Source organism: Myzus persicae, unplaced genomic scaffold (genome assembly GCF_001856785.1).
Source record: "Myzus persicae strain clone G006 unplaced genomic scaffold, MPER_G0061.0, whole genome shotgun sequence".
Lineage (NCBI taxonomy): Eukaryota > Metazoa > Arthropoda > Insecta > Hemiptera > Aphididae > Myzus > Myzus persicae.
Genome location: NW_019102874.1, coordinates 240167 through 266399, shown reverse-complemented (window position 1 = coordinate 266399; position 26233 = coordinate 240167). Strand labels below are relative to the sequence as shown.

The window sequence follows — 26233 nt, the reverse complement described above, 5'->3', positions numbered from 1 at the left end:
TTAGTAATTTTATAAGCACTATTAATTCTATTATATTGTTTAATTGAAGTTTTTTTTAAATTATTTAACTTTATCGCCGTGCGCCTGAAACTAATATATTTTACCAAAAAACTTTAATCTCAATATTCTCAAATAAATAGGACCATAAATACTTAAACATTTTTATTCATACCATCTCGATCACTCTGTATACTATTTTATATATGTGTACGCAGGTCGTCGATTGTTGTTGTGTGAATACCATCTCCGGGAAATAGGTGTTTTGAGAACATTTTCTGTATTAAACGTTCTCTTCAGCTCAGATTTTGTGTGTATGAGTGTGTTCGGGGGTAAATGGATTGTATAATAGGGTGGAATGGGTGGCTAAGGAGATGGAGAAGGAGGAGAAGCGGGACAACAAAAGAGACGAAGAGCTTTTTGGTCGTGTATAACTGATTATTGGGCCTTAATGGAAACGGCCATTTTTCGAAAACGGTCTAAAACCGTTGCCCAGGAGACCGCATCGTGTCTGGAAGACGTTGAGAACTTTTACAAGGCGTATAAAAGGACCTGTGCGAGTAGGCACATCGGCGGGGGGTGGACCTGGTTGGCGTGGGTGGGGCAGGGATGCGTCGGCCGAGAGGAAACGCGCAAAGGGTAGGTGGGAAAAATGGCCAAAATGGATAAACGAGGGATAAACTTTAAAACCGTTCAGTTTAACGTGATTCACTCGCACCACGCATTTTCACGTTTCATTCCGCTCGTACCTCTTCGTTGGCCCCGGTCCGCGTCAGTATAATTTCTTCATTTTTTATCACCTGAAAAAGATATAAGTATATTATTATCATTATTACATAACTCTAACGTAACTATGTGTTGTTAAAATGCTACAATACATACGTAGATGGATAAAACGAAACATATAACGAGTGTTATTTTTTTACCGTTGATCATCGTCTCATAATTTCACTGTGGGTAAGTTCACACGATAAATAAATACATTTTTTTTTTTAATATACACCAGTATGTTGAGATAAATATTATGTATCGATGGTTAGTATAAATGTAATCAATATTTCAATATTTTGATTCATAAAATTACTTAAATAATGAATTTGAAATACTTAAGGGTATCAGATGTAAAATTAACATTCAAATAGATTTTCATATTCTATTTTATCACAGTTTTTATTTTTATAAATTGGTTATACATATTTTATGACTAAATTACTTCCATAAGGAAATTAAAATATTTATAAGCTTATAAAATACATATGTTTTTTAATATATTCTCTTAATTTCAACTTTGGTTCAGCTGGTAACTTAGGGATACCGTTTGTAGATGTCATACAGGATGTACTAATTTTGCAGATTCATACACCCTTAGTTTCTTGCACTTCCTTAGCACACGACATTTATTTTGCACCAGTATTTGCCAATAACTTTGTTGTATACTATCGTCAAATTATTATATTATTGTATCATGAATTTATTCATAGCTAAATTATTAATTTTCAAGACTATTATTTTTTCTTCGACATTTTATATATAACCTATTTTAGTATAACATATTAAGGTAATTAACAAAAGCAATATGCTTTCGAAACGTTAAGATTAATTATTACTCCTTGATTACTTAGACCCACGAAGAAGAAAAAATGACATGCTTTATATTTGGATACTTATAAAATTAATTGAAATAGCACTCTTGAGGTATATATTGTGTATTACTTGTCTAATACTCCATATTACATACCAAAAAATGTATCGACTTGGAAGACGATATAGTTACTAGTTAGGGGTGCCTGGGGTAGTGGAAATAGGTAGTATTGGTCATCGAAGGCTACAATTGGCATGATTTCTTTCATGAATTTATGTACAAGATAATTTCGATATTTTTAGTGCTGTAGGAAATTTATTGCAGTTAGAATTAAATCATTACCTTCGATATAACCAATACTCGGTCAATAATATTGTCAGTATCAAATATTGAATGTGCATGGGCCACTTTAGACATTTTTATAATATAATATATTATGTAGGTGGGTATCTAAATCTAAATCTAACATCAAAAATGTTTAACACAATACCAGTCACAATTTTTTCTAGTGAAAGGATATTTTAAAAATTAAGCATGGCAAAAAATAAACCACGATATACTAAGGGCCGAGACGATTAGAATTGTTACTATTAATATTTACTTAATAAGAACTATCAAATAATATATATAATATATATATATATCTAATAATTACTATAAGTAATTTAGATTAAAATCAAAAAATAGATCAATTAAAAAATGTACCTATTTCTATAAAACGTCGTGTGTCATAAATTATATATTTATATTATACATTTGTGACACATTATATACTAATATGTGTAATTGTTATCAATTATATAAGTACTGTTATTACATATAACATCATAAAATGATGAAATTTATTTTTGGGCCGCAATTTGTAACGAGCACCCCTCGGCCCAAAAAGCTGTTCACTGTGTGCGGCACAGTACGAAAATATAAAAACCAACTCTATCAGTGACCGTATTTATTTAGTAATAGTAAAAGCGCCACAGCCTTTGAGATATGGACACGTCCTCAGACTCGGACAGCGCACTGTCGCCTGGCGCTTACGATCAAGTGACGTTCAACGCGGCGGCCTCGATGACCGGTTACGACGACCCGGAGATCATCAAATCTCCGTCCAGACACTCAGAGTCCTCGGCCAGTGGCAGCGATGTCGCGGAACCACGAGGGGCCTTGGCCCATCATCACAAGTTCTCCATAGATCGCATCCTGGGCCGGTTCAGCGGTGGTGACGCTGCGGCCGCGACGGCCATCGACTCCTGCCCAGAGACATCGGACCCCGGCAATCGTCATCGAAACGAGTTGGCGTTGCGCGGCGTGGGTGAGTGCAACTGCTGAGGCCATGAGACACGCTGCTAAATATACTTACCTAAGTGTCCTGAGTTAGCGGCGTGGTGACTGTATTCTACTCGCGAGTCGTATATAGGGTCCATGCAGATGAACTATTAGAATACAGATCAACAAAATAATGTCAACTTTTCAAATTATGTAATGCACACCTATTCCTAGGTTACCTGGGTAGTAGGTATACCCCCCTAAAAAAAAACCGAACGCGTGTGTTGCATTTCTCGTAACATGTCCATCGGTAATAATTAAAATCTTGTAAAATTAGAACTGTTTTTCACGTCTATAGCTCAGTTTCTTTTTCTCCAGCTCGCACATTTCTAACTTTTTCTTCGTTTTTCTACTTATACTGAATAAAAGTATAATTTAATTAATATGCTTACACATTTAATTTGTGGTCAATCTTATACTTGATTATTTTTTCCGTGTACCTCGTACCAGTGACTATAAATACTAGGTAGAATTTCTAATCAATGTCCGTACCTACCTATATACATCGCTGATTTCATTGAGAACTGTGTTTGTTTTTTATAAAATAAACACAGCGGGTTCTCTTATTTCATGTAATTATTATTTATCGCTTACCAATGTATTTTGATTAATATAAATTAATAAGGAAATGAAAAAAAATAAAAATAAAATAGTTATGATACAACACCGATTTTGAAATATTTAAAAGTGACTCCATATAATTGTTCAATACAAATATAACAACAACATGTTTGGTGTTTGATAATTAATGTTATATTATGTTATATTCATAATCAACATTTTTTTTGTATTGTGTTAAATATAATTTTTTGCATTTTGGATTCGTGCATAATATTAACGACCGCCGTTCGCTTATTTCGTATTCCGAAGATATTCACTAGTGTTTTGACAGGATACCGTGGATTTAGGTTAAAAAACCATTCTTTACAGATTTAATTTATGAAATGATAGAAAAGTGTCTTTGTTTTCATTTTCTAGCTGTTTTTGTATCTATTACTTTTGTCGTTGAAGTTTTGTCTCGTTTTCTATATTCATCACTATTATTGTTACTTATACGTAGGCTGTCTGAGTTTTTCATGTTTTTAGTGTTTAATTTTTTTTCTTATTTTATTAAATAATCAAAAGTAAATATGAATTTATTTACCCTTTCGTTGTAGACTTTGTATAGAAGTAGTAGTTTATTTAATTTATCTTAAATATTTTTATACATTTTTAGGCAACAAAAATATCCGTTTTCCAGTATGTTGTCGTCCTTTATTAATATTTTAATTTTAACATAGATAATGTTCTATGGTTTTGTAATTGGTTTGTTATTTGTGTTTCAGATTAGGTTAGTTAATTTAGATTATAATAATTGGAATTTATTGTACCTAGTTATTTATTTCTAAGGTAGGTAGGTAATTGATATCGTTGGATCCAAAAACACTTAAAAGACACTTAAAATAAAATACAGGAAAAAACTATAGACTTTTAGTAAGTCCGTATACTTTTTTTAAGGTTTTTATATCTATAAGCTACTCTCTGTTTAGGTTAATTACTTAAAAATGTATATATTTTTAAATGTAATACATATTATTTATTATTTATATTTTTACTTAAATAAAAAAATATAAAAGAAATTGCTGTCAGCTAAGTAGGTACTCATCACAATCATTTTTGTACATGTTACAATAACAATTTCATATTCTTTTAAACATAAGTCAGTTTTTCATTTTGGGTGGCAACTGCCATGAATATTACAATTTTAAACAAAATGTAATGCTTCCACCGAGTTTTTTGATAAACTAGATAAATATTTTTGACATTCATAATACACCAGGATTAAAATTAGTTTGTGGCCTTATAAGTACTTTCTCCTTAACCCACACTATAAGCGTGTGTTATTTTGCTATACATTGAACTGATAAAGTGTGTGGTTTTTATACATCAACCTTTTTAGAATCGAAATCATATGTGTGAGGTTTTTGGATGCAGCTAGTTGATATGAATACCTAGTCAATAGTGTTAATATTTTAATAGTTAAACTGTTAAAAGATAGCTACGACCTGTCGAGTAATCTGTGTAATATCTAAATCACAACACGTTATTTTACAATGTGAATTATACTCATGATTTGACTAGAAACCAGAAATCTGTAATAGATATAGCTAGTATAGTACCTCTATTTTGGTTTATTTTATATTGTTGCATTAGTTTATATCGGCTAATATATTAATATAAGCGATAATGAATTCGGTACATAATTGCTAATTATTAAAACATTAGGTATTGTCGTATTGAACTGTTGAACTTTGAAAAAAAAATATATGAATGCATAAAAAAAATTAATATTATATTTTAATTTCACACAGATGGCATCGCGGAACTTAACGGTCATAATTTTCCTTACTCGTCGCTGCTGTACGGCGGGTGGTTTGCAGCTGCGGCTGCTGCAGCGGTAGCTAACAAGACACCACCGTCCCATTTATTCGGTCTTCAGGGTAAGTATATTCACTATTCAGGGTTTGTATAAAACTACAAAATCTGAAATGTATTTTGTTTTGGAATTTTTCAATTCGTTTAAGTTTATCTGCATAAACACTCTACCTAGAAAAAAATCGGAGACACTCTGCATCCATGTAGATCGTCGAGAAACATTATAGTCTACCAGAACACAGTACTGTGTTAAGGGGCGGTCAAAGGGCTCGTTAACATTTATTATATTTTTTGCTTCATCATTTTGTTTTTGTCGTACTCTTAAACTAGAAAATATTTAGATGAATATTTTAAAATATAAATTAATTTTGGAGACAGTTTAATAGTAGCCCATGAAGCCGAAGATAAAAATTAACTTAAAATGAATCACAAATTATGTCGGTAGTAGATACTTGTCAAATTATTTTTTATGATAAAACAACATGATTTCGTTTTACAAAATATATTGTTAGTATAATAGTGAGCACGGGATAGTCATGGTAGGCACTTGACTACTTTGCACGCTCTCCCCCCCCCCCCACACTTCAATATTTAAGAGGATCGTGATAATCAATCATTTTGTTTTAATTTATAAAATACTTTCTTATTATGGTAAATAATAAATATACATAGTTAAATGAGGCTACCCAATCAAAATTAATCTCTAGAACTTAGGCGTGAATAAGAATATATAAACGTAGGCATGTGTGTAATTATATTATTTGTAACTACTCAGCCAGAAATGTCAGCGCACGCCTATGATTGTTAGCATAGTGTGATTCAAAAAAATAAGGTATCAACTAGTAATTAAGTAACTAAACTCCTCTTAATGACAAATTATTTTTTTTAAATAAGTAGGACCAGAATTCATATGCTGTAATCCCAAAGGACAGAATATGTGAATATAAATTGTTCTAGATAAAGAACAAAATATTATGCATAATAGTACCTATATTATAAGAGATATTAATGTAAGAAAATTTAGGATTAAAAATGGCATGATTGATTTTTCTTCTGTGGACACCTGATATTAATTCAAATTTGTCTATAGAGCTTCATGTGAATCTTTTGACGTCACAATTATATAGATGTGACATATTTCTCGATAAACCAACGTATACCTATGAACATTGTACACGCTGGTATTCAATTTGTATAGGCGGTGAAGTAAAAAAATGTTGTATTTTTTTTTTTTCGAACACTCAAGAGTGGATGATTAATATTAAAAGATTCTTTGAATTCTTCGAGGTAATGCGATGCGCCTTCGACGCCTTACTATGGCGGTAATATTATAATGTAATAATGTCGTGTGATCGTATGTAGATATATACACACAAGCATATTGGTTATATTGAGTACATATATAGATTTAATATGATAAAATGTAAAGGACGACGTACAGTGTACGAACGCGGCTATAATGTTGAACAAGTCATCGACATTGACCCAAAGTCAAATGAAAATTTGCATCACAGACCCGAATCGATAGTAATTTGCATTCTGCGGTTTTTTTTTCAATTTTATAATTTATCATTTGTTTGTATATGATTAATACGACACCGGGTCGACTATTTAAGTTGACCCCCCACATCCTTGGTGGATACCACGCGACGAGGGTTGTAAATTATAACAGTAATGATATACTGCGTATGTAAAATCGTTTTCACCAATATTCCCTGCAGACTATAATAGCTAGAGTTAAGTACTTACCTATAAACCAGCAGCTATAAAACGTACACGCTACTCACACCTGAAATTATGCTAATGTACGTATTGTCAGCGGTGTACAATCGGAATTAATGTTATACGTAATTTAAACAGCCGGCTCGAACACTTTTATATCGACACGAAACTGTATATAAGTATCAACGTCCGACATACGTATTGTATAAAATATGCAATCAAAAAGTACCCATATTCATTTGAACTCAAATATTTATCATATGTAAATATTACTTATTACGCAACTATCAAATCCATCTTCTTCTTCTTCTTCTCTGGCTCTCTAAAAGTTTGCCACCATGTTTCCTCATCCTGAACAGTTGTCCTACAGTCTTCAATGCCCAACAACGTCATTAAATCCATCAAATCCGTCTTTTGCCACAGCGGTGAGTCAGCCCTGATCCAAGATTCACCGGAGACCACCCTAGACGAGTCTTGTGGTGGTTGTTTTCTTTTCGTTCGTCATTCAATCCCCAGAATAATAAGTGGCGTGTCACACATAATTCTGGATAGGTCAGGGTGTGCTCTGTGTGTATAATTCATTTCATTTTAATCTTTCATGTTTAGCGTTTTATTGTACCCACGTGCACCTGTATTACAGTGTATGCACAGCCATTTAACAGAGAGACTATTGTGTAGCCCCCTTCTACCTACTACTGAGACCATCGTGAAAAGACCGTTACTTTGAGAGAGATCAGTAAAGCTTATGCATATATTTTACAGGGTCAGTCCCGCTCTAGGCTGGAATATTTGTCCTAGGTACTAGTAAGTAGTAGGTACTCATTTTAGGACCCCGTGCTCCAAATCACGATTCTTTAAAAATAAGAAATAAGTGCCTATATCAATATAGTAATATTTAAAATAATGTATAGAGTAGATAATCGCTAGTGTTAGCGTTAAAGTTAGAGTGTTTATGATTTATAAGACAAAAAGTATTATACAGGCGCATTGAGCATGAAATTTTATAAAAGTAATAAAACAAATAATAGTGTTATGCCGTTATGGTCAACAACATTGGTGACCGGTCAAAATATCTCCAGTATTGATGCAAAATAAACTTTTTTTTTATTGATCAAAAAAGACATCGGCAACAAAGGCCATTAGTCATATACGTTACATTGATTACATTTTTGAATCTTAAATATAGTATTTTTGAATTCGATTGTACAATTCATATTTTCTTAAAAAAGTCAAGATTTTAAATGTGGTGTCTGCATTTGGTCCGAGGGTTGTGACTAAGGTGGTTGGGATGTTCAGCTGATGGAGTTCCTCTGTGTATTGACGACATTCTGTGAAGATATGGCGGATTGTTAGTTCAGTACCACAGGTTGTGCAAATAAGTTTTTCGTCCTTTGACATGAGGTAACCGTGGGTTAATCGTGTATGCCCGATGCGAAGTCTGTTCATCAAAATAAACTTGTTACCAACTCAATATAATTTTTTTTTATATTTAATACCAAAAAAACTTATAAATTACTTACACGACATTGTTGAAGTCATATTATAGCCCTATATGACTACATACCTATTATATTTTATGCATTGGTTTTGTGCTTTCCCACAAGATGACATGTGGCTGCGAACTCTCACTATTATCATTTGATGTAGAAGTATCGTATTATGGTCCAAATTCGACCTTTAATTATGTGATCCATTCTGTCTTAATTGCCAAAAAATTTGGAAGAAAATGTTTAGTTATACACTTTTAAGTGATGATTTCTTATTATAACAGTGTTTGGTACTATGCCGCTTTAATAATATAATGTTAATAAATAATTATTTACTATCACTAAAATATCCTTATAAGTCGCAGAATATGAATTTAAAGTTATTAATTTTACCACACTAAGATGGTAGGTTAGAATATGTAGGATAGTACGTATATAAATTAACTATATGCGGTATAATGAAGAATGATATACATATTAAAACGAAATCATTGGAAGTTTTGGTCAATTAATGTACTTACCTAATGAAAAATAAAAAGCCCCACCCCCGAGAAAATATTTTGTTCGGAGCCATGCACAAACTACGGCCGGCCATGAATATACGCCGACATAGTGACATATGCTGTAGGTTTACACCGGGTTGAGATCAATAGCTGCAGAACAACTGTTCTCAACATGTTTCGATTTGAAATTCCTGGGTTGGCTTGGTACCTGGGCTACCTATAAATCGGAAGGAGTTTTAAAAAAAAAACTGGGTGAACAATAATAATTATTCGAGTCACAGCGAAATAATTAAATAATCACCGCGAGTTACATATCAAAACAGTATAAGCATTGGTAGGTACCTACTACATAAGCATTATAACTGACATTATATCTGCACGTCATTGATGATTGATTTTTATTTTTAATAGTAAAATAATTGAAAATAAACACTTGTCAGACAAAAATTGTGATTTGGTTGCTTTATTTTAACTTTGGGCTCAAAAAACGTCTGTCAATCAAAATAAATAAGTTCAATAGATGTAATTGTTATTGAATTAGACATCTATAATTTCTGTAAAATCGAAATATTGTAATGTCAAGAATAAAAGACTGACTACAACAAAACCATATTCATTATTATATACCTATGCGTGGTTATCCGATATATATTTACCCAACAAAATATTATAAGCTATCAATTTGAATAAGATTGATTTTTGATAATCATATCAGCTATAGCATAATAATTGACAATTGTATTTAAATTTATGTCTGTAATTCGCCAAAATAATATTACATTTTTCATATAAAATATATGTTTTGGCTTAGTGAGGCGCGATCGTACCTACTCTCAATCTGCGGAAACGCTCTGAGTGTACCTACTGGCCGACGTTACTAACTTCCGGATGGGTGACCACCCGGGTTTTTAGCAACACATCCTTGTCACGTATACAAAAACACGTGTTACTATCAAACACCATCATAAAAACCTACTAAACCTTTACAAAAACTCATTACCGTACCACCCCACGTCCAATGGCCTGTTGCCTAGGGTTCCCTTAATAAAAAAAATATAGATCTATGTATGTTGTTCATGTATTATTATTTATTTTTTATATCGTTCTATTACATACAAAGTTTTGTACATTTTATCATTTACATAATATAAATGATATGGTAACCGAAAAATAAATAAATAACTATTATTATTACGGATATTACAAATACACAAACAAATAGTTGAAAATCTATATTATTTTTAAAAAAATGTTGTAAATATTTTTAATTACATAATACTGGTAGGTATTAAATTTCAAGATGCTAAAGTTGCTTTTCCTTTTGTCGTGGGGGTGAAAAAGCGGCCCGTGGGCCGGCAAGGGCTGAAGGGATATTGGTGAGTGATACGAGCAAGCGGCAGAGCCCCCTTATAATACCTATTTCTTGCCATTAAATGTATTATTATAATAATATACCTAACAACTAATTCATATTAATTTAGAACCGGCTTTGTAGCTACGGTGAGCGTAGGTAGTCCTAAACGTCCAATAATCATATTGTGTGCTCATGGGCCATGACCCTAATTATTGTTTGACGAATCCACCGGATGTAATAAAAGAACTAATAAAACCCTATACAATTCGCATGGGTCGCTTTAAATTGCATCTCATTTTTAATTTTTATGTAAATTGTGGCCCGGCTATATTTTATACATATGTAAATTGCGGACCGGGTATATTTTGTGCTTATGTAAATTGAGTCTCAAATATTTTTTATTCATACATAAATATTACGTCTAGCCGTCTAGGGATATCTTTTCAAAATCGATATTTCCCTTCCCATTTTCAAACTCAGGACTAGCAATATAATTGTATTAATGCCTAATAGTATGGTTTAAGGTATTGGCTTTACTGCAGGCAGTTAATGTTGTTTATGATTTGAATATATGCACTGAGTATTAAAAATTAGTTATTAGTAATTTTTATTGTTTCTTCTAGGTGCATAAATAATTTGAATTTTTTTTTCCACGATGTTTTTACCTTTTGTAACAAATCAAGACTCAAATTGATCGATGTATCACTGTATTGCATGTTTTGGGGTTAAATATTCCAGGACACAATTTACATACTCCGATAGTCCAATTCGAATTTATGTCAGGGAAACAAGGAATATATTTATTTTTAAAGTAAAATTATCCATAACGCTCATGAATTACCGCAAAATATACGTATGATTGATTTTTAGACTAGAAGTTGTGTAGGTAGTAGGTACCTTTAAACTTTTAAAGAAATATAGTAATATTTATAAAAATTTTCAAATAATATACTATACACTATATATAGTATATACCAATAATAACTACCTATAATTAGTTTTTTTTTCAAGCTTTTATCTTTTATTATTACTGGATTAGCCGAATTTATCAGATGTAAGTCGTTTAATGTACATGTTATTATAAAAACAAACGGAGTCCCACCGTTTCGTGATGATATTTACCTTGAAAAATTAGTTGTGAATAACGCGATGGATTTAAACAGTTCAAATGATAACTTTACTGAGCAATATTTTTCGGAGTAAAATATTTTTTAGTTATTAGTCTCCGCACAAATACGATCCTAATATAATCTTCGGGTAACATAGAAAATCTACTTACCAGATTAATAATATTGAACTATATTTATTTATAGTTAATGTTAGAACAAATTTACATGTCGTTATCGAATTTTTAGACAAAAATATAAACTGTGCCGTTGAGATAATTTTTTTCATATTTTTGTTTTTATAAACGAGTTATAAATAATTATAATACATAGTAATGTACATTTTAATAATATTTAAATAATTCTTTATTTTTAAACATGCATATAACTCATTTGAAAAAATATGAAAACAACTCTATTCCAAAAATGAGATATTATGTAAATTTGATCTAATATAAACCATAGTTAATAAACTGCAGTATAAATGTATAATTACCCGGTAGGTACTTATATTTTTTAATTGTTATGTCCGACGTTTGTAAGAAAGATACAACATGTGTGGAAAAATTAGCAAACACATTATCGCGGTCCTCTTAATGTAAACACGTCTGAATATTATATGTAGGTACCTACCTATATGTATACTTATATTTTACAGCTCCAAAAACTGTGGGAAGAAGATCTAGGAAGCCAGGATTGGATCGAAAACCCAGGCAAGCGTATAGTGCAAAACAGCTAGAAAGATTGGAAGCAGAGTTTAAAGTGAGTAAATATGTTTGTAACACAACATATTTTAGTCCTCCTAGAATATTGTCTTATCGAACCGCCGTGCTCAAACTAGACCGCACTTTAAATTTGTGTGCACTGGACACTTATAATATATAAATTAATTTTTAAAATATATTCAAGCACCCAATTCAACTATATGAACTAAGTATTTGAACAATATATTGTTTGATTTTTTAGGAATTAATATTTTACTACAACTAAGGGAATATATACTTCAATTACCTATAAACAATAAAGTATATAAACCATATATTATGTACTTAGTTATATTAACTGTTCAGTTGTAATACTAGTGCATCTAACTAATTAGTTTCCCCCTATAGGGGCATAGAAAGGTAAAACGCAATACAAAGGACCTACCTACCAATAGTTTATCGATTCAAATATAGTAACAACTTTATATTTTACGTACATTTCAAAATATATCATGAATAAAACTCACAATTCCTATAAACAAGACAAATGTATCTGCAGTTTTTAATAATAATTATGAATAATTGTTTTAAGTTCTTCACTTTACTGTAGGAAAAAAACCAATAATAATTAAAAGGTTGTGTTAAGTTATGGTTTCAAAAGGATCAATTATAAACACCATATATGATCAACGGAGTTATTGTATATATTATTATACTTTACAAATACTTTTCATTTTTCAATAATACAATTTAATGAATAGAAAAATATATTTAATTGATTATACTTTTCCTGAATGCAATCGGTTGATAAAAAAAAACAAGTCATAATCCTTTTAAATTCAAAGTCTTTAACAAAAGAACGTTATTTTAAATTGTTACATATTAATCATCTATTTAAATTTTAAAGCACTTATAATTTATTAAACCTTAGTTAATAATTACGTTATAGGATGACATGTTGGAATAATTAATGATTTTAATATCTTGCATAAATATGATGTTAGTTAACTAAACACATATTCTAAGAAGTGTTTTTATAAAACTGTTATCCGTTCGTAATACAATATTATTATTTATTACTCAAATGCACGACAGCGGTAATTTCAGGGACAAAGTAGGCAATATATTATACACGTGTGAAGCGTTTTTGTAGTTTTAGACACTTCTTTTTCCATACTCTATTTTTCAGTTTTCAGTGTTGAAAATAAGAAATCATGTTTAATAGCTTAAAACATTTAAATGCACAATGCTTAGGAGTTGAAGAAATCGAAAAATAATGTTTAAATGTCATAACGCCTATGATAAAATTGGTTGTGACTATAAGTACCAACTAATGAAATGCATTGACATAACTTGTGCGTCCTATAAGCGCAACTAGGGATTGGCAACTATAATAACTATTATATACATATAGTGTAGGTATACTTGGGAAGATAAATATTTATTTTTTTATATCGCATTATTTTAAGTGAATGTAAATGAGAAAAACCACGGTCTTAGATTAGAAAAACTATGGTCTCCAGACACTAGAGTAGGTAACCAATAAATTGTACAATCGATATGGAGGTACCAAAAATCATTTACCTATCTAATGTTATTTACAATGGGTAATGACTTTCTGTCGTTCTCTGTCACGATTTACGACGAATTGGACGTACCTAATTTTTATTGAAAAATTATGATCGTCAAAACGTCGATCAAACTGGCGTCGCTAATAAATAAAGATGAACATAAAAATATGAAATATTTTTTTTAAATATTTATCGATCGATTATTTGTTTTAACGAGAATAATTGAAAAATCAGCATTCAATAACATTGTATAGGTAGGTCGTATAAAATATTTACACAAAAATCCACGGCCTTTAAATCGTACGACGATGATACATATTATCATAATAAAATACGGTCTCGGCCTCGGCCTCTGTATTTGCAGACGGACAAGTACTTGAGCGTGAGCAAGCGCATGGAGCTGTCCAAGGCGCTGAACCTGACCGAAGTGCAGATAAAGACGTGGTTCCAGAACAGGCGGACCAAGTGGAAGAAGCAGCTGGCGTCCAAGCTGAAGATCGCGCATCGGCACGGTTACTTCCAACCGGTGCAGCACTACGCGTCGCTGTTCGCGCCGCACTGTTACTTCCCAGCGGCGGCGGCTGCGGCTGCGTCTGCTGCGAGCTCCTCCCCGTCCGGTGCCGCGGGTGGCGTTCAAAACTTCGGTTGCGGTTTACCGCCGCCGGCGGCCTCGGCGGGGCGCGAGACAGCGGAACACGAGGCGGTCGCCGTTGAACGTCAAGTCGTCGCCGCCAAAACGGAACGGCAACACCACCAGCACCAGCACCGTCACCAGAGATAAAAAAATTTATTGCATTTGTCACATTTCCATATTGCCGTCGTACCGCGGCGCACCTGTTGTCTACCTATATATTTTGTTGTTGTTGTACCGTCGTATACCTAGCTGCTAGGCATACCTACTATTACCTACCAAATGTATTTTGGATTTGTGTTACACGCGTACAACAACAGGCGATAATAAACAATATACGATAATATAAACAACATTACAAAAAACTGAGTTTGTCATTATGCAGGTCGGGTACTCGGGTTCGCTCAAGTGTATATCGCCATATGCCTATATGCCTATATCGTCTATCAGTGGCGTAGCTAGGAGGGTTTTGGGGGGGGTTTAGGTCCTCCACGTTGACATTTTTGCCCCTAATAATAAATTACCAAAGTAATTAAGTAGATAGGTACTCAAAATACGTGAGTCCAAATGAGTAAACACTTCAACACTTATTACTGCTCGTTAAGACTTTAAAAAAGTAAAGTTGTCGCACACAGGATTCGGTATATTCTAGACGGCGCTGATGGAAAAATAGTTGAGTACCTATTAAATTTAATTCTCATAGCGTGTATACACTTCTATAGAATGATTTCACTGAAAATACTTTGCCAGTCAACTTGTTTAGCGAAACCTCTTAATGGCGGTCGGCATTATGAAAACTGTGCCAACATTTTCTTTTTCCTAAGTCGATATGTAAACTATGGCAAACAAAATTTAACATAGGTACCAAATAGTCTACTTAGTACCTAACTACTTACTTACTAAAATAAATTGGGGCAGTTTGTATAATGTATCTTATCCGTTTTGTCGCAGATTGTACTATATAATATGTTAATTTTTTCTTTGCATATCGACTTTTTGAAAGTGGGTAATTTGTCAGCAGTTTAACATCTCCCCATTGTCAGTCACCGAAATGTTGTTCGGGATTCAAAGGACTTAAGAATGTTTATAGAAGTATACTAAACTGTATTCAAGAAATTAATTTTAATAACCACCGTCAATCCGATTAAATATTATTCAAACTTTTTGAACACACACCCCATTTTATGAGAACCAATCATATTAAACCTTAATTTATAGTTGACACACATTGTTAATTATTAATTAACATTCATTGAAACATTTTAAACTATATATTTAAATTAAAATCATACAATTTTGGTAAGTGTTTCAAACACATTAAGGGATGTATATTGTCCATCCTTGATTTATATTAAACTATTATTTGCAATTATACAATTTCTATACATCAACCAAAACAGATACGAAAGATTTTAAAAAAAATTGTTTCAACTGTGATAAGTAGTATATTATGAGGGATCTGTGTATAAATCAGAATAATACCAGGATCTGTATTCTGCAATATAATCTTACAAGACACTTTAAAAAACCGGTTTTAGAGGAAATAATTTTCTGATGAAATATTACTAAATACTAGACTCGTCCATTTCTAAAAAAATACCCTAAATCTTTGATACATTCAGTGTTGTGTATAGATTGTAAACTTCTAGTTTAAAATATTCTTATACTACTTTCTCGGGTTGAAATCTTCTATTAGCTCTTTATTGCTCATACCAAAAATGATAATTAAAGGTCCTATAAATGATCCTACTAATGATATTATCCTCGATTTTAAAATAATTTAATACAATACATTGCGTTATACATTACTATATATTTTAAGTGAGTATAATAAGTGATCAGCGTATTAAAATAATTTTGTTGCAACACAACAGCAACATTAATACAAAATAATCAGTTTATAAAAATAGTATGGCAAAATTTGGTGTAGTAAGATTGTTTACAATTAAAGGCATTTCATGCAATTAAAAGTGAAATAGTATCAGTGTAAAAATACATAATAACCTTAATAAAATAACTATAAATGTTTAGCAATACAAAATCAAAATATGGTTATACTATTTGTTTTAATTAGTCTTTCTAGGTACTACTTAATTTTGTATAAACAACTCAATAGTAAAAAATATATCATTTTTTTAAAACAATACGCACAAAAAAAATTGTGCAATTTAACAAGATAAAATTTCTTTTTATATAATAAATTTGTTTAACTCAATTATATTAATTAATACAATTTTATGTTTAAAAATTCAAATCAATACAATTGTCACACACATGCACTAATAACTAAACGCATATGAAAAGGCCAGCATAAGACCGCAACATAAATATATATACAAATTGTTTGAACAATTAATGAGGAGAAAAAAAACAATACATTATATAAATATAGTATATAATTAAATACTTAAAAAATAAGAGTCTAGGACCAAGGTCTAGGCACAAACTCGTAATTATTTAGCCTTTTTGTGTACAACCCAACCGCCAGTGTACGTACGCGCAAAGTGACCAGTTCTGCGTAAGCGGCCTGCAAAAGGTAAAAATAAACAATTAAATATATAGACAAAATAAATTATATGTTCCTAGATAATAATCCAACCATCACCAAGGGTTTACGTTTTAATTTAAATAGCAGCAACATTGAGCAGCAGCAACTCTACAGTATACATGAATTTAAAAAGCATTATATTATATATGATTATTATTGAAATACATAAAAAATTTATAAATCAAAGCATTTAAGGACTTACCAATAACGACGTACAACAAAAGTATAAGATTATTTGGGTGACTAAGGTATTTGGATTTGCGAGGAAATAGAAAATAAAGGTATCATTTAATCTAAAGCCAATTGTACCATTACTAGATTTTATAAAATCAAAATATTATTTCATTCTTATTGGATTTACTCTTTAGTTGTAAATATCAGTATATTTAAAAAGTTCATCTTTATATTCATGACACTTTTTAAAAACGGGCTTTTAAATATTAAACGTTACAAATATTTAAATCAGAATATTTTTCTAGTTTCAATCTTTTAAGAAATTGAATGGCTTTACAAAATACATTTAATTCATATTATACACACACACAAACACACACACACACATATATGTATAAATGCAATCATGCATGCTGTACATGTATATGTATATAATATGACCAATCAACATTTAAGTATAAGTTCAATGATTTATTCTTAAATTGTCAATCACGAATTAGTTGAATAATAATCTGTCAACTATCACAACCACAAAATATGTTTTCTTTCAAATTTAATAAGTACTGCTGGGGTGTGCATTATAAGGGTGTTTTGTACTATTAAAATGTTCTTTGTACACAATGAGTTAAAAAAAAAAAATATTTAGATAATGTTCTGAAGGAGGATACAAAATGAAATCGTGTTTCGTGAAAATATAAAGGCATGCAATGTTAAATAACAGTATAAACCTACTTTTGAGTTAATAATACACTTTATAAGCTATTAAAATGCTTTGAGAAATGATATAAAAATGTTGTGATAATAGTTATTGATTTGAAAAATAACTCAATAGTTTGGAATTTTACCAATTTTTTTTTTATAAAATAAACGCCAACAATGAGTATAAAAAATTGTTTGCCATTAAAGCAATATAAAAGCGTTTCATAAGCACAAGCAAAGTAATATATAAGAAGTATCTTATTTTTTTTCTAATATTATTAATGTAAATATACCTAAATAGTGTACGTAGCCAAAATATGTAATTTATGCGGAGTTTGCGCCCACACGGCTCTGGCGTACTGCAAAAGAGAAAAACACCAAAAACCAAATTCAGATTATGGTTTACACAAACATTTTGCAGTATTACCAATCACCAAAGGTTCAGTGGTTCTTGGTAACACGCGATCTGAATGAAAACACAATGCTTTCCTTCAGTCAACATGCTAAAATTCATGTGAATAAATTAAAAAACAAAACAATGTTAAATAAACACCATGCGTGTTATTTATAATTGTATTACTAGGTAATATTATTAGTTTCAAACACTTTAGTTACTAATCCTTAACAGTTGTAGCTTAAAATTAATAATATGTAAATTAAGTGAATCACATATACTTAAATATGGATATTATTTATACAAAAAAGCATAAGAAATTATTTATTGTTATTGTACCTATTAATTACACTATATTCAATACTATTATTAATTTTAAAACGTAATTATTACAATTAAGTCAATTCATATACAACCCTTTCCTTTGAGGAGTTAAATAATTAAAAAATTGCACTTTGGTTTATGTCTCTTCGTATCAAACATTCTGAGAATAATTGAAAGATAAGAATTTATTGACATTTTCAGTCTGTATAACTTTAGTTCAATAGTAATAAGCTAATATATGTAAATATATAAACACAGGGTCGGAGTATTGGATTATTGTCCAAGTCACCCTGGCTTAAATGGAAAGTGTGTCAATTAATACTAGTTCTAATAATAAGAGGATGTTAATACACTATTTATTATCTCTTGCTAAACCAGGAGCAACAAATCAAATGTATGTTCGGCAGAACCAATTCTATGTTTTTATTTTCAGTATTAGAATGAATTTACCTATTAACAAAATTTAAGTTAAAAGCACTATTTGTGTTCTTATGTTGGTATTTTCACAATATTTAAATTTCAAAGCAAGTTACAAGTATGGGATTATGTAAGGATTAAACATTTTTTAAATTTGAATATTGCAAAAAATATAACCTAATAACACAGATGAAGTTCTCAAATTTAAGTTTGATAATAGACTAATAAAATCACTATAACACTTAACCTTATAACGCAAAGTTGGTTCTACCAAACATAAATTGGCCACGTTGTTTATGGGTTAAAGAGAAAAACAAATGGTGCACAGACATTCTCTTAAGTAGTTAAGTATTATTCAAGTTATTTTGATTACATTTTAGTGTGAAAAACTTATCTTTGGAATATTAGAATGTAAAAATTTAAATGGCGTATCATCCAGCTCTTTTTGAAATTTAAACTTAAATTACCATTTTTAAGGCAATCTAATTAATTAATAAGAAAATAATATGATTAAATTAACATCATATTATGATGATTACATTTATAAAAATGTACATAAATTATTGATGTTAACAACACTAAAAAAAATTTAGAACTAGTTAAATTTAAATTTAATGTATTACAAAATATTTTAAGGTTAATGTGTTATATCTCACTCTAAAACACGATTTCATTACAAATTAAAATACATCTAAACATTAAGAGCTGGTAATTTCATGCTATTCCTTTTAAGTAGTAAAATTAATCAACAACAACAAAATGTCAAGACCTCAATAATGTAATCCGCCGATCATTTATTTGATCAAGTTCTTGCGGTGCTTCTGGGGTGTTTTTCTAAAGAACCTAAATTTCATTTTCAACGGCGTGTCTTTTCTTACTGAAGGTGGAAAATAAACAAAAATAAAAATCATTAAACTAACGTCATTGATTGAGATAAGGATGAACAAATTGTAAGGAATATTAAAGAATGTTATAATTTAAAAAATGATTTATTATGTTTTGGCATTCAATTTGAATATTGATTAATGAAGATTAATGAAAATGAGCAAACATCATTTTTGTGGTTAAAATTCAATATAAATTCAAATGGATAGGAACTACATTTCCTAAAAAGGTAATATTTTAATTTTAACTACCAAACATATATACTTAAGAAATATCATCACTCAGTAGGTATGCAAAAGATATGATAAATAAATATTTCAATCAATTACACATTTGATTTTGTATGAAAAAAAATATTTAAAAAGAGAATGGATGGTTAAGATTCAGGTCAGCTGAATTTCAAACAAAAAATATGTACATGATTAAAACACACTGTACGACAATGGAAACATACAAATATTATTCAGTCGATACAATTTCAAAACTCGATTGATTATTGTGTCTAGTTTCAGCCAATTTGAATTTAGCTTGAACGCCAAGGCGGCAATCTGATGATTGGCAATATTTGATAAATGGTTGTAAACGAAATCACAATAAAACAAAAAAAAAATTTTGAATGACCTTTTTGAACACTAATAGATACCATGCATTTACACATATTTTAACTTTTAATGTTTCATGTAAAGAAGAAAAAGAAAAACCAAACATAGATTAACAAAGGAATAAGGGAACTTGATAAAACATGATCGAACATCATACCTGGAACTAAGATGTCAACAACACATAAGCCTCTACATGACTTAATACTTATGCCAAAAATTGAATGATTGAGGCACTATTAACTATTAATTTCTAATAGTTATTATTCTTATACATAGTTTTAACATTATAAATTGTTAATTAAAAAGTCCAGAAAATAGCATTATTAACCAATAAAATAGAAATAGAGATTTTATATGAATAATGAAGATTAAAAAAAAAAAACAATTATTATTATTCAACTAACAATAACGAAAAATAGAAAATGTAAAATATACAAATAGTCTTTTGTTATAGTACAAGACCAAACTGATATAATAATTGATATTTAACAAAAAAAATTGGAAGGGGCCTAATAATGACAAAGCTGGTACTATTAACTGTTTGCTCTATTTCCACTATTTCTATATTGTTTTTTTAAGTTTGTTTTTTCATAGAGAAAATGACAAGATCTAGTTAGTTAAAAGTTACAAAACCAATATATTATCATTTATTGATTAATAATCATGGCTGGACATTTTTAAGTTTAAATAACCATGATCCCTAAATATCAAAATGATCTTAAAAAGATGTTATTGAATTATTTTTAAATAATATTAAACAGTTTTTATTATTTGAAGTTAAGAATTTTTAGGTTAACTTACTCCTGTCAATATTGCGTTGTAAATGTGATGCAATGCGATGGCGAGCATCATTGTACTCCAAATGCAAACCAAGTCTAAGAATGGTTGGATTTTGTTCAATCAATTTGGTAAGTTCCATTTCTATCTTATTTCCCAATACTTGGGATCTCTGAAAATAGAATAATTAATTTAAAAATGTATCTATAATTATTATTTGAAAATGTACCTGGTTGGTGGCACGGAATTCTTCCAAAGATCTCTGTTTCAATAAAGACTTGACTAAATGAATTATTCCTATAGGGCTAATGAAATTTGTTTCCACACTAAAACAATCATAAAATGGTGTGCAAAATTTACATTTATTCTTTTAATGTAAATATCATGACAACATAACTATATTTAGTAAAAACAGAAAAAAAGTTATTGTATTAATAGTAATCTTACTTGCAAACGCGTAATGTGCAATTTTTTTCTAATGCTTCAGCTAGCTTGTCTGCTAACCGATCAGTAAGTCCAACATTTACCAAACTTAATGTTTCTAAATGAGTATTTTCCACTAAAGCATTGAATAGATTCTCAAACTTTTCATCAGAAATATTCTAGAATAACCAATAATATTATATTACTTTACAATTACTAGACATTTTGTAACTTAACTAACCATACTAATGATATACAGTGAACTCAAATTAATTGGAGACAAAAAAAATGTATGCACAAATTGAAATGCAGGGGTATAAACATTTCTTCAGTTTTCAAAAATTTAACTTATAGACATTTAGTTATCGATGTTTCACTGTATATACGTACATATTCAAATAAATAAATCAATAAATAATATACTTACTTTAATGTTGTTCCAATTGAGATCAAGTAGTTTAGGATCATCATCACGTACTCGTTTAATACTGTCTTCTGGATCTGTTTGATTGGGTGGCTCTGGGGGATAAACCTTAGGCTGTGTTGCCTTAGTAACACCATCCCATCCTAAGCCAACTGGCTGACCTTTATTCAATAGTGAAGCATGGTATTGATCTTGGTTCATCATTGAATGGAATCCTAGTATAGCTAAAATAATAACTTAATTTAATAAACCAATTTTAATTACATAGTATACTTAAATATGTATTTATTGAGTATGTATGTTACAACTTGTAAGTTATAAGACATATAAAATAAGGTCATTTAATTGGTCTGCCATTGAATAAACTAAATGAATCAATTGATATTCATAGAGATAAATTACAGAAATTTTATATAAATACCAGCCAAATCTATGATTTCTTCTTGTGATGCGGTATTCAATGCATCACCATATTCATCATCAAGATCAATGGCAATTTTATCTTCATGTTCAGTGTTACCATTGGTTTCAGGTGCCACCCACTGTAACAAAATTAGTGCAGAATAATCATAATTTAAGATTTAAAAATAGTCTAAAGCTACGAACATATTTACTAAGGTCATCATAGCATGAAACTAAGTTAATTTTGTTTATACTTTATATTACACAACAATTTCACAATACTTTCAAATAAACAAAAATACCGATAAAAATCTGAAGGATAAATGGGCAATTTTTTTAGGAAAATTGCCAAAACTTAACTAAATTCATAACCAACTTTAACACATTTTACTGTAATTATTTAGAAATTAGTTTAAACATATACTTTAAAAATTAAATTTATAAATGATATTATAATAATGACATTTTCACTCTTAAAATAATATTCACAGTTAAGACCTTGATATTATTATGTTATATAAACTTTCTCTAAAATTGAAACAAGGAATAATAAAAATATATATTACCATTTTAAGCTACCTATTTGACTATCTAATTGATTGATTTTATATTGAACTCAAAAACGTACAAACCGTATTTGTACCTAATACTTAGAGTTGGAGCTCAGACATATACAAATACATTTGCACATTTTTTCTACATGATTTGTGACATATTAATAATATATTTTTTATTTCATGACATTGTAATTCAAAATAATTTTCTTTTAAGTTATAGTGTATATTATTGACAGTTACCTATGTGTTACTTAATATGTAATTTTTTATAAAAATGTAGTGGCATATTTTAGAGGACCATAACAAAACCTAAATTATTGTTAACATTTGGCACCAAATGTCAAAATTATTGTCCAATACCAACCAAAGTTGAAAAAAAAAATTCAGGATAAGTGTCAAAAAGAATGTATTGTACCTAGATTCCTAATTTTTAATTTTTACTGCTTATAATATCAGTTAATAAAATAAATTTGGTAAATAAGTATCTAATATGTAATTTAAAAAAAAAGAAAGATTCAAAATATAAATACCTCAATTTTAACTACTAATATAATAATATGTAAAATGTAATAGGTGCATGTAATTAGGTACTATGTAAGGTATTCCTCTAAAAATTACCTCTTAATTTTAAATAATTTTAAAAAAAATGAAGTATTTAAATTAATTACATACCTAAGTTATTTTATTTTTACTAAATAAAAATGTATTTAACCCAATATAAATATATTCTAGTGCACTGAGATCTTACCTTTTTCCCTCGCACAGTTCCAGCAACATATGGTTTAATTTCTGGTAGATCAGGCGTTTCTAGAGCCTGTTTGTTAATATGTTCAATCAGTTTTTTTCTGTTTAATGGTCCGGTAGCTTCTTTGTTACATTCATAACTACAACGCTCTGATGGTGGTAACAAGTTGTCCTAAAAAAGAGGAAAATAGGTGCTGTTAATTTTTTTAAGTTTAGTACCTAGGTACCTAAGTATAAGCACAAGTTATTGCTGATGATAATATGATATATATTTCCAGCACCAGATAGACAAGGTATTGGCATACTAAGCCTTAGGATTTTAACCGGCCATAAAAAAAGTTATCATCCTATTTTTCAACAAAGCATTATATTTATTATATATTATTGTTCATATTTCAACGTTCAGAGTTTGGTGTATTTAAATATACATTTTTGGTCATGTATTACTAAGCAGGCTCAAATTGTACCAGCCCACTGAATTTTACTCAGTAAATCACCAGGCATGTCTGGGCCTGTAAGTTTCTCATATGAGGTAATTTAATAGTGGAAAGTTTCTTTAGGAGCAAGCAACGCACCAAAATTAAAAAAATATATTAATCTAAAAGGCGTACATTTGAAAGTTTTTTTTTTCATAAGCCTTTATAAAAAATTTAGCTCAACAATTAAAGTGTCTTTCAACTAAACAAAATAATATAAACAATGTCTACAATAATAACAATTCATATGAATAAATAAATAAGGTTTAATGACAAAGCCAGCCTCCTGGATAAAATAAATAATAATAGTATCTACTTGTTCATAATTGGAATTTAAAATAGAGGAGAGGTTGAAGGGGACGCTTAAGGAATTAAGAGAAGAAACTAAATGAGTACGTCTTATAGAGAGTGAAGCACAATCGAAAAGGATATGCGATTAATCGTAGAGGCATTCATCCAAGTGAAGAGTGCAAAGGTGGGAATCATTTAAATTTTACTTATAGGCATGAGAGGGTAAAGATAATGTCTAATACGTAAATGATTGAACCGTATGATCTGGATTGAGATACATTTGAAAGTTAAATTTTGAAACACTATATATACATTTTGATGTCTATTTGCTAATATAATTAGATGTATAGCATTTAAAATAGAAGAAGCAATCATCTTATTCATATAAATGTCACTAATGGTAACTAGCCACAGGTGTTATACTATAAGATTGTGATTAAACATTGGGGCACTATGACATCTACCTATGCGACAAATAACTCAATGTGCCTAATACGGAAACTTAAGTAGGTACTTACATCTGGATCGACTTCTTTGGCCAAAATGCTAATTTCTTCGGGTGACAATTGAGAGAGAAGTTGGTCGACGTCGAGCTCGTCGTACTCGCTCAGGTTCTTGCCGTACAGCTTGGCCGGGGCGGTGGTCATCGTAGTGGTCTTTTTCGACGACGTCTGTGGAGAACAACAGAAAAGGGCCAATTATTATTGGAACTGGAACAAAATGCACAAGAGAGGCCCTAAAACGGGGCGGAAAAAAACCGGGCGTGGGTCGTTTGTGAGTACAGTCTTGTGACTAATAACGAGCGGTTCACGTTAAACGAACGGGTCGCGTCTTGTGACTGAGGAACCGAAAAACGATAATGGGAAAGCCGTTTGAAACAAGCGGGGTCCACACCCTGCGACAAAAAAATCAATACGCAGCGACCCCAACGGATTTAACGGCCTCCGACGAAAATCCTACGGCGTTTGAAATAGGCGATCGGTCATCGGATCTGGTGACAGACGTTGTACACGTACCGATTTGTTGGACCCGGCGGCGAAATCGAATATATTATAATTATTTGCGATTGCCGTTTCGTTCTCGGCCGGTGACGACTGACGAGCGGCACGACTGGCTGGCGGTTGTAGCAGCGTTGCGTTCGCCAGGACGAGCTGACTGCTGGAAGGCGACTGGAGGACTGGTGAGTGGAGGAGAAACGTCGGTCGCCACCAGTCACCACCGACGGTGGTGGGAAATTGTTATCAAGTGACATCATTTGTCGGTACGGCGGCGGTGTGGTGGAAAGGCTGATTGGCAGTGGTGGAGGGGACGCGCGCGCACAATTTACATCAAACCGGTGGAGATCGCAACCGCGTACGCGTAATACCATGCCTGTTATTATTGTTATTATACCATGACTATTTAGTATTTACACTAAGCTACATGCATAGCCATAATTAAGTCATTAATACATAGTACCTAATATTAGTATATCAGTGCCATGTGAGTACCTATAAACAATATAAACTCGTGTACAGAAATACAAAATGCGATACAGCGGTAATTCAGTGCTGACTGTTAAATGTACACCTCTTTCGAATAATTGAAAAACGTTTTACCCAACACCTCGATTATCATCCTGTCGTACGAGTCAAATTCAAACGACAAAGCCTTGGTGGATATTATAATATTATGATTTACCTCGTGATTTACGAACGCAAG

At 30.7% G+C, this 26233-nt stretch overlaps 2 protein-coding genes across 5 annotated transcripts in view; one reads left to right on the top strand and one right to left on the bottom strand.

Moving 5' to 3' along the window:
• Positions 1–774: 774 nt before the first annotated feature.
• On the top strand, positions 775–16392 carry LOC111033333 (barH-like 2 homeobox protein). Its single transcript, XM_022314020.1, has 5 exons — positions 775–954; positions 2537–2888; positions 5254–5382; positions 12148–12251; positions 14129–16392. The coding sequence occupies exons 2-5, from the start codon at positions 2567–2569 to the stop codon at positions 14543–14545; spliced, it is 972 nt and encodes a 323-aa protein (XP_022169712.1). The 5' UTR covers positions 775–954; positions 2537–2566; the 3' UTR covers positions 14546–16392.
• A 216-nt stretch (positions 16393–16608) lies between these two features.
• LOC111033330 (tropomodulin) overlaps positions 16609–26233 on the bottom strand; it is a 52949-nt gene continuing 43324 nt past the window's right edge. For 2 of the 4 annotated variants that reach the window (XM_022314013.1, XM_022314014.1), the window contains exons 2-10: positions 25051–25203; positions 23770–23937; positions 22484–22604; positions 22066–22286; positions 21663–21817; positions 21445–21541; positions 21240–21387; positions 19721–19828; positions 18146–18175 (exon numbers count right to left, since the gene is read on the bottom strand). In XM_022314013.1, coding sequence (XP_022169705.1) covers positions 19746–19828; positions 21240–21387; positions 21445–21541; positions 21663–21817; positions 22066–22286; positions 22484–22604; positions 23770–23937; positions 25051–25203 — 1146 coding nt within the window. In that variant the 3' untranslated portion in view covers positions 18146–18175; positions 19721–19745. Of the gene's footprint in view, positions 16923–18109; positions 18176–19720; positions 19829–21239; positions 21388–21444; positions 21542–21662; positions 21818–22065; positions 22287–22483; positions 22605–23769; positions 23938–25050; positions 25204–25548; positions 25721–26233 lie in introns of those variants that run through there. The other 2 variants (XM_022314017.1, XM_022314015.1) reach the window with 2 other exon arrangements.